Source organism: Coregonus clupeaformis, chromosome 1 (assembly GCF_020615455.1).
Source record: "Coregonus clupeaformis isolate EN_2021a chromosome 1, ASM2061545v1, whole genome shotgun sequence".
Classification (NCBI taxonomy): Eukaryota; Metazoa; Chordata; class Actinopteri; order Salmoniformes; family Salmonidae; genus Coregonus; species Coregonus clupeaformis.
This window is the reverse complement of record NC_059192.1, coordinates 61,873,638-61,884,142: the sequence shown is the minus strand read 5'-3', so window position 1 is coordinate 61,884,142 and position 10,505 is coordinate 61,873,638. Positions and strand designations below refer to the sequence as shown.

Here is a 10,505-nt window from a genome sequence, read left to right as displayed (position 1 = left end):
CACTCATCCTAGTAGGGAGGGGGTTACTCCCTCGTGTGCCTCTTTCTCTCTCACACACACATACACACAATTTTCCTACCCCAGTGTGATTATTCAGCAATTAAGCACTTTCTAAAACAATCTGAACCTGTGTTTTTTAAACGGTGGCAAAAAAGGGCAACTCGTTTCAGTCTTCATTGGTCACACACAGTCCACTGATTTCCTCACTTTTAGTACAAGAATAAACAAATGATCTAGGTAATCAAAAGGGGCAAAACTAATAAAAGCACATTGCATGCATCTTCTGTGTTTTTCCTATCCAAAATCACAAAGGCACCTGATAGAGGATTTGAAGAGAATGAGGGTATATCAGTACATGAACACATAGCCCAATTATAATGGAGCTCATCTGAAATGGAGGAATCTAAAACTGTATTCTTTGGATATGAATCCTTCATAGATGGTTGCTGGGTCTCTGAGATGAGCCTCTCCTGGAGTTTCATCGTCATGAGCGCAGCTGTCCCCCAGGCCACGCCCCAGGCATTGGGTTTGAGTGACCCAAACACCTCTGGTTCCTCCGATCAAAGAGACCTTTTCAATTACAATCTGCTCGGTCTAACAAATCCACTTCATTATCATAACAGTTTTAACTGCGAGGGTGGAAGCAAAGTGAAGTGGGAACAATCCTATTGTTTCTTTTTCCATCAGTGAAAGGAGTAAGACTCTAGTTGGTAACTTTGGTTGATCAGACGTTAGGGGACTGCCACAGCAGAAGCATCTCTCTCTCTCCATCTATCTGAGGCCCTGCTACCACTGTCTCAGGGGCTATTACAGGTAAGCAATCGAGGGGCTATTTCATGTGTGTGTGTTTTTTTTCTTCCTGTTTTCTTGAACATGCAGAAATCTTAGGGCCAGTTTCCCCAGACACAGATTAAATGTAGTCCTGGACTAAAATGCTATGAAGATTCTCAATCTGTGTCCAGGAAACTGGCCCATAGTAACAGTATCGTTGTTTTTAAGCTTGTAAAAAAATATGTAGACTAGATAACTTTCAAAATACACATGTAATCAACAACTTTACAATAAATACCCTATATGTAAACTGTTTGTTATGAAATGAAGGTAGTATCATCAGGATCTATTACAAATACAACTCACTCTTGACGAAGCACAGTATGTTACTGTACACATACTACTTATCACGAGTGCCACTATGTATTGGTAGGCTGCATGGTAATAGTCTATAATTTGGATGTTGTAGTTTATTGATGCTCAAAATACTAGACAAGCAATCAGGCCTCAATTTCACAATAGAGGGTTCTGAAAGTAAGTGTAAAAGTAAGTGATGTACAATAACAATACAGTACTATAAATTATTGATGCTGTAGTGTAAAGTAATTCTTAAAACTGCTGTTTGTGATTTGAAAGATTCTAGTCAGAGGTGATTCAAACACATCTAGACATAACTTCATCCCATTTGCAATAAGTGCATTTATGAATGGATATTCTCTGGTCTGTTTTTAATATATAAGAAAGCTTACTGCAAACCTCAAACATGATATCTTTGGCATGTATTACCTATTTGACAAAAAAACAACACAATAACAAAGAAAAGCCTATATCAGCCTAGTGTTATAAAACAAAGATCCATATAAACAAAAACCACACATGACATTTGATTAATCGTCATGCAGGGGTCTCCAGACCCCTAGGTGACACAGGCATAAGCGACACAAAACGCCCTCCTCTAAATCCCACTCAATGTGGCGGGGCGTGGGCGTGGGGTGCAGGGAGGGCACCATTCCCCACGGAGGCACACTGTGCAGCCTAACGGCCGGACACTGGCCCTGGAAAAAAACCCATCTGCCTGAGGGAGGCGGCATTCACACAATACACTAACATTTTTGTAACTGTGGGTGTTAAAAAGGGAACTTAAAAAGGGATTCATTTCCCCCGCTGCAAGGGGAAAGGGGAGTTAGGGAGGGAAGACCGTTCCTAAACCAATCACTAGTCATTGTGATGTCATATTTAAGTAGGTCTATCATTTTTAGGTATGGACAATTGTTTTTGTGTTTCCTACATAGACATATATGCTATAACAAATTACATACGCTAGCCTATTGTGGCATATGTTGAAGGTTTCACAAATATGAATACACCTAGAAAGTATGATGTCAATAGGAACGTGTCAGACACATTTTGCATAAGAAAGACCAAAGATCATCCCCATTATAAGGAGACGGTGTCCCCTGTGACAGAATAGCAATTAGCTCTACTTGTGTAAGGAGCAGTCTCATTACCTGTGTGTCATGGTGGACGTGCAGGCCTTGAGACAGTGTTTAAAGGGCTTCCCCTTGCTTTATTATTAACTGCCACAGCCCTTGGATCAAAAACCCTGTCACATGTATGCCTACAGACATCAGCCATATGTCATTTACACTGAATGAGGGCAGCCTGATGAGAAGAGAGGAAGGGGTTACTGTGACACAGCGTCCCAAGATGATCCCTTCAATACAGTGGGAGGTTGAGTAGTTGCAGAGATATGTCATACATACCATCAGTCCATACACCTTGGCAACCCCTAACTCAAGAATGATTAATAGCCTAATGACCCTCCTGTTCACTGGGTACACATGGTCCAACTTTATGTGGTGATATGAAGCATATGCCTTATAAAGCATTCTAAAGCATATGCCTTCATAAATGTTTTGTTTACCCTACACTGATTTCCCCCCCAAAAATGTTTTAGGTAGCTATAGCACTTCGACCAATTCAAGTTTCAATTGTTGCACAATGTTAGCACAGACTATTGAATGACAAATGGCTATATAGAATTATGATTAATATACTTCATATTTTTGTTACTTAATCAACTGAACCAACTTTCTTCAGGAAAGCTTTATTCTAAAGAACTGTGTGCCAAACCTCCTCCAGGAAGTCGCTCGTCTCATATACCTATGTGTGGGCTTCTTCCTTCCCATGACTCGATATTTCATGTACGCAATTTACCGGATGTATTCGATAGAACGGGATGTCATCATTACACCAGTTGAATCCATTTTTGGTGAAGTGTTGCCGGGTTCCTGTAAGCTTTTGGCAGCATGACGATTATTATATAGACAATAAAATGGGAAATAAACTACATGGTAATATTTACTAAACTGAACCAGGGTAACAAAAAACATGCAAAAAGAAAATAAATGTTGGTAATGTATTTTTTAAATTAATTGACAAGTGTTCTTTGATGTCGTAATCAAGCTTGAGGCCTAATCCTAGCTCAACCTTTTCCCTTGTTTAACCACCAAGTCCTTGTATGGTCAGTGACGTTAAGGGACATTAAGAGACTCCCTTCAAATTCATACTACAATCTTCAATCCCCAGAATACAACGATATTAGATTATATTTCTCATCCGTAGGGGACACTATAGGCTATCGCAGAGAATACATCATTAGATAGTTTTTACCATGACAATTTGACGGTTATATATTGAGTGCGTAAAGGCACGTAAAGGTTTGAAGCGCACACTCTTGGTAAAACAATTACAGCTAAAACTATGGATAAAGTTTGGGTACCAATCGGTGGTTTTATACACGACATTTACGAGGGAATCTACTCAATGGAAGAGGAAATATCCGCATCATTGCCAGAGACGGTAACTAGGCCAATTAGGTGAAGCTGAAGTGGGTAAGAATTAATTTAATATAAAGAATAATTATTTTGAAAATATTCGTTTCTAGTTCGCTGCTATGGTCAATAGAAGGGAAGCCATGTTTTCTCATCAACCTTACTGGAATTTCAGGATTAAAATGCATTATTAGTCATATTTGAGATTATCGTAAATTGAGGCGAATAATACAAATTATTGGTCAATATTAATCAAATAGATTCATTGTCTGCTATAGTATGCCAATTAATTTTTTTCTAAAGCGCTATGTGACATTAAATCTCATTCGTACTCATTACAAAATCACAAATTGGTGCGCAACCGTGCGCAACACCCATGCGTAAAATTAAAAACCTGTGGGTAAAAGTCATAATCAACGTTTTTTTGGCCACATAACTAACAGTACTTTTTCTTTGCTTCGCAGGTGATCGTTTGAGTGAAGAAAGTGACAATATCGAGTTGTCTTGCCAGGGCAACTTTACGCAGCCCCCGCGCACTCAGGCTGTTGCATACAAGGACACTGCAATCCCGGGGGCTTCATTAACGTAGTTAGCGATATAACGGCGGCAGCTTCGTCCCCGGTGTTTGCCTCGCCCTCGCCTGAACCACAGAACCATTACGCAGGAACTGTGAGCTGCACCATGGCGCAGAGTCAACACGATATAAACCACATGTATGCTCCAACGTCTTACTCTTGTAGCAGGGAAATGTACCAGGACCAATCAAACTACCTGGCAACGTCGACCTGCCCCATGTCCTACCCACAGCCGTCCCACTCCTACACGTCACCAAAGTCGACAGTGGACAGCACGCTCTTAACCATCATGCCTGAGTACAGCGGGTTCTACCAGCCAAACTGCCAAAGGGACATCCAGGCTTTTCCTGACAGGAAAGGGTTACCATATTCACTGGACTCTCTGAGGGTTCCACTACCTCTGACACCTCTGAACACAATAAGGAATTTTACACTTGTGGTACCTGCGACAGAGGGCCCTTGTCTACCCAATCCCTACAACACTCCGAATGTACCCCTGAGGCCAATACCGAGACCGAGAAAGTATCCAAACCGCCCGAGCAAAACGCCTGTCCATGAGCGACCATACCCTTGCCCGGCAGAGAGTTGCGATAGGAGGTTCTCTCGGTCGGACGAGCTGAGCAGACACGTCAGAATCCACACAGGGCACAAACCCTTCCCATGTCGGATCTGCATGCGCAGTTTCAGTCGCAGCGACCACCTCACTACGCACATTCGCACACACACTGGAGAAAAACCATTTTCCTGCGACCACTGTGGAAGAAAGTTTGCCAGGAGTGATGAAAGAAGGAGACACACGAAAATCCACTTAAGACAGAAAGAGAAAAAGTCATCATAATGACCCTGGTAGAGATTGGTTGAACATTCATCCACATTATGTTTCCATGCAGTCCAAAAATAATTTAATAATATCCAAATCACATTCACACTGAATTTAGCAGACATGGTTAACTAGGGCGACTAATGAATGTGGATATAAGGTGCTGAATGAATAACGACATAAATGGACAGGGCTATCACGTGTATATTATTGAAGTTAGGCATAGAGCCAATTAGTCATAACTTAACTGTAAATGTGCACAAACACTAGTGCTCAGGATAGAAAGTGTTTCAATAGAGTAAGTGAGGAAACAGTCACAGAGATGCTGAATAGCAGGCAAGGAGTAAGATTCAGCTCCAATACTAACGGGTACCAGCCGACAAGTAGCTTCTCTTTCGCAGTGTTGAAAGAGCAGCTGAAAAAAAGACTATACCACAATAGATGAGTCCATGATGGGCATCCCTGCATTTTATCTGGGAAAGGAGTGCAATGACCAATATCACAGAGCCTAGAGGCCTGTTCTGTTCTGCTGAGTATCATCACCGTTCTGAGTGGAGGCTTGATTCCCACGTGTGCATAAACTGGAAGCCTTGTACAGTGTCTGTCAAGAGAGACAATTAAATGAGTTGATTAACCTTCTGTTTGTTAAAGACTGCTAAAGTTAACTTTTTAAAATCTCCTCTTACTTGTTGGATGAAGATGACAGAGTAACAAAAAATTGATGCCACTCAGCCTCTCGGCTGTAAGATCATTACAGAACTTAACAAAGGGGAAAGACTTTGATACCTTTATTTTACATGCATCATTTTACATGTTTTTTTTACACACTGAGCGTTGATATTTAACTGACTTGATGCTTCTTATGATAAATGTAGAATATGTTGACATTGGTGGCATAAAGAAAACTGCTTGTTTGTTAGTGTGCTTGTTCATTGTTTTACAAATGTATTCTTAATTAGCCTAGTCCAAATTAAATGACTGGGCAAAGGACATGGTTGATTATTTTAAACAACAATGAAATCCACTTTGTGTTATAGAATATGTATTGTTGTCTTATTTTGGTCCTTTGAAAGTAGGCTATAGGCCAGGGTTCTTCAATTCCGGTCCTGGAGGGCCGAAACACCTGTTTTTCATCCTCTCCTTCTAATCAGGGGCTAATTCAGACCTGGGACACCAGGTGAGTGCAATTAACTACCAGGTAGAAATAAAAAACAGAAGTGTTTCGGCCCTCCAGGACCGGAATTGAAGAACCCTGCTATAGGCTATTGCAGGACTGCCCAACCCTGTTCCTGGAGATCTACCGTCCTGTAGGTTTTTGCTCCAACCCTAGTCTAGCACACCTGATTCTAATAATTAGCAGGTTGATAAGATTAATCAGGTTAGTAAGACCTGGGGTTGGAGCAAAAACCTACAGGAACAGGGTTGGGCAACCCTGGGCTATTGTATATGTTGTATGTATGCAGTATTCTACTAGTCAAATGTAATGTAAAAATAGTCACATTGTCATTCTGAGGTAATACTCAGTATGTCCACAAGAGGCCCCTAAACCACAAGCAAAGAATTCAATGGTGCTCTGCTCCCAAATTGATGAATCAAGCAAAGTTATTATGGGGTTTAATTGGTGAAGTTCAATTAACTAAGCAATGTTTAAGATGGTCATTCAGTAACAAAATGTCCACAGGAAAGTATTGTTTACCAAACTATTTAGAGAGCTGGTAGGTATATGGTTCGGTTTGGCACAGAGGTCAAGTTAGACAATGAAAATGGTATATTCTGAATCAGAGGAAGATGGAGAACAATGTACAACATTTTTATTTTTTGAAGGCTTCAAATCTGAATAAATAAATAAAAAATCTCCCAAAAAGGTGTGGATCGTTCTCCATCCTCTCGATTCAGAATATAATTTTAATTGTCATGGCATGCTTGGTTCAACAGCTATTGACTAAATAAAATTGAATATCCAATATAAAACTAATTTTATCTCAGTGCAGAACTGAACACTATACCTACCAGCTCTTTAACAAGTTGGGAAAACAATATTTTGTCTAAAATCTCGAGCAGCTAAAGATCAAACCGCACAGACAACCGGTAGAGTAATTTTATTCAACATTCTGGCTTGTAAGGAACATTTACACGATTCTTCAGGCATTAGTTTCAGGCTGAATATACCAAATAATTGTGTATTACAGCCTACCCCATTTAGTGCATTCTTGAATCCCTCTTTATGCTTTTCTTCTGAGAAATGTTATGTTTTGTTATGTATGGTTTCAGTTAATTTCAGGACATGATAAGCTTGGTGTCATTTCGAATACATTAGAGATGATGTGCAAAGATCACAATTTATCAACTGAGTAAGTACTTTCATTACAGGCTAAATGAATAGTGACAGGCCACACCAACTGACGAGACGATTGTGAGCATTTGCCCAAATTTAGAATAAGTGCTTTTAGTTCACACTACATGTTCTCCCATTACACACCACAGTGACAGTGATATCCATTCCATAATAATCCATCATTGTAGGAATTATGACTATCATACATTTACACAATGTTGTGACATGGCCCTGAGAATCAATGGTTCACATCAATTCAGCGTTCATAGTGCGCTTCAGATGTTGACTTCTGGGCCGGGGTAAGGTTCACCACCACACCAAAAATCAGAAGGTTGCGGTCCTTCCACGAGCCAAACTTCTTTTTGCCCCTGAGCCTCAGCCTTTTTGTCCTCCGAGTCCGAGGCAGACTCCAGAACTTTGTAATAATGACAGTCTCTCCCGTCATCTGGATCATATGGTGGTGCCAGAATATCGAGGAAAGCAGTGGGTCCATCGACTGCGTCGATTTGGTGAAGGTTGTCTAAGTCAGGTGTCAAAATACACGGGCCACTCTCTTCTGTAAACTCCCCGACCGACCGGAGTATTGACCTCAGCGCACCTCTCTGGTAAGGTAGCAGGGGAGGGTTGAATTGCGTATCACTGGCCACGCTAGTTGATTTGTCCAACCTGTCAAAACAGGTGATCCTGACCTTGCCATACATAACTTTTAACATGCCGTACATTCCCGGGTGGTCGTGCAAGGGGATGGAAGCACCGCTCTTTAGCAGAAACACCCCCATGCTGAATTGGTCTGTCTCGCATATGTGCATGTATGTGACCGGGGGATTGTGTGACAGAGGCGTAGAAGCGCTGTCAACTTTCCTTGGAGCAATCTTCAGATCCGCAGCTCTGATTTCGGTCATGAGGCTTTGGAGTTTACCTTGATTATCCAAAAACGCTTTATCACCTACCAAAGATGGGTTTCTAAAAGTTACAAGCGCCTGTCTACCAATTTTCTGAACGAGGGAGGTGGTCATGTTGTCGCGAGGCATCATAAAGCCCGTGAAGTGCTGTCCTGTAATTCCACACTAGTCTCGCGTTTGCTAACTAGCGTTTAGCAGGCTGGGCTCCAAGCACAGCTGCCGTTGATTCTGCCTGCCCCTCTCTCGGTGAGAATGATTGATTACACCCGGTGAAATATATTTTCCAACTTCACATAAAAATAACAAAAACTGAAAGTCGAATACAGTTTTAAGTTAGGGGTACTCTGTCTGACACAACCACACATTTCTCTCCAACTCCCCATTTACGGATATCTTTCACACACGTCCGCAAAGAAAACGCTTCAGTTCGTAATGCGGAGCATTGTGGGAAATGTGGTTTAATAATGTACTGTTGGTATTTATCTTCACTCAAACACATCGCTATTAGATAAAAATATAATGCATATGAAATATGTATGATATTTGTTATGATACTGTGTTCAATTACAAGTCTAACATTTAATATCATTGTGAGCGATAATAATAGTACTTACTTATGTACTACAATAACCAAGATACCCTTCCTCACCTCCTTAATTAAAGGGGAACAGCAGTGAGTTTGTTGACCTTTTTAGACTTGAGTACTGATTCTGGACCATACAGAGTGCAGCAGTGTAGTATGAGTAGGCCTACCATATAAGACTAAACTCGTTTATTATTCTATCAATTGAAATAATGGTAGGACTTTCTCTGAAACATAAGAGGGTCTATCAATCTCACCCAGCAGCAAGCCCAATGTACATTTTAATTTGAGTCATTTAGCAGACACTCTTATCCAGAGCAACAAGAGTTAAGTGCCTTGCTCAAGGGCACAACAACAGATTTTTCACTTAGTCGGCTCAATGATTCAAAGCAGCAACCTTTCGGTTACGCTCGTAACACTCTTAACCACTAGGCTACCTGCCATCTCAATGTATGTTAAGGCAGCCTAATTTCCTTTAACAATTTGGCCACCAACAAAATTCTTCATGAATCATGTGTGACCTGTCACGGAAGCTATTTTGCATGTTATCTAAAAAGAGTGACAGATGGTTCCACATTTGGTAATCGCTCCTCATCAGGTTGTTTTTCTGTTATCTTTTTCCACAATTCTTCATCATCACACACACACACACACACACACACACACACACACACACACACACACACACACACACACACACACAAGGATACACTCGTGCAGGAAATGACACAAACGCCCCTGTCCATTCCCTTGTTCCTCTTCTTCTTGGCTCCCAGTTCAGTGTATTTCTGCTACAGATAATTTGAGGCATAGCCTAACCACATTATAAATGTGTTTTGCACCCTTGATTAATTAGGTGGGCTCCTGTGAGATACAACTGGATGGAAGCAGGTGGAAACTCTGGAGCTAAATTGAAAGAAAAGCTTAGCAAGAAGCATAGCTAAAGCAAGAGGACTCTGTCCTGCCTCCTTAATTCTATTGTGGTGTTTCTGTCCAAACAAAACAAATAAAATTTCTAACTGCAAGAAGCTGTTTATTTGTGGCCTTGGTTCGCCAGCAAACCCCACATACCACTTGTATATTTATCACTGTGTCTTAGAAATTCCTCGAGAGCAGCAGTAGTATCTTTGAAAACATCATTGAGGTTGTATGCTGCGGGGCCTGCAATGAGCTGTGGAGCACTCCTCCATCACTCAGGGAGTCAGCTTGATTTCTTGTGAAACAGCAATATGGTAATAGGGCATTGTTGCAGTTAAATTACATAGAGATATTTTGGTTTTGATCTTAAACGGATATCCACTGTGCGTTGGAGCAAGTCAAGACAAGCCTATTTCTCCCCCAAAATGTTTCACATCGAATGCTACGCTTGGCCAATAAACAGGATTGATGTTTTCCAGAATCACTCTCAAGGTCATGATGGATATAATGTGCTTAGAGTTGTTGGGTCTCTCAACCCAGAGTCATTGTGTGCTCTCCCGACACTCCGCTGGGTATTTGCAGGAAGCAGGGCTGTTGTACAGTCCCCAAACATGCTATCTTATCCCTAGGGATCCATAAGGAGTGGCTAACAGCTAGCTAACACAGTCTTTTTTTAAAAACAACTTCTGCTTATAGCCACAATCTTTGTTACTAAACAGTTGGTCCTCCCAACTAGAGTAACATCGGTTGACAACATTGGATTTCTG

At 41.1% G+C, this 10,505-nt stretch overlaps 2 protein-coding genes across 2 annotated transcripts; one reads left to right on the top strand and one right to left on the bottom strand.

Moving 5' to 3' along the window:
• The first annotated feature begins 459 nt into the window (after nt 1–459).
• On the top strand, nt 460–5,018 carry LOC121544989 (early growth response protein 2b-like). The gene is made up of 2 exons (XM_041855694.1): nt 460–526; nt 4,117–5,018. The coding sequence occupies exons 1-2, from the start codon at nt 460–462 to the stop codon at nt 5,016–5,018; spliced, it is 969 nt and encodes a 322-aa protein (XP_041711628.1).
• A 2,066-nt stretch (nt 5,019–7,084) lies between these two features.
• LOC121583264 (2-aminoethanethiol dioxygenase-like) lies at nt 7,085–8,652 on the bottom strand. The gene has a single exon (XM_041899451.1). The coding sequence runs from the start codon at nt 8,367–8,369 to the stop codon at nt 7,611–7,613; it is 759 nt and encodes a 252-aa protein (XP_041755385.1). The 5' UTR covers nt 8,370–8,652; the 3' UTR covers nt 7,085–7,610.
• Nucleotides 8,653–10,505: the final 1,853 nt, after the last annotated feature.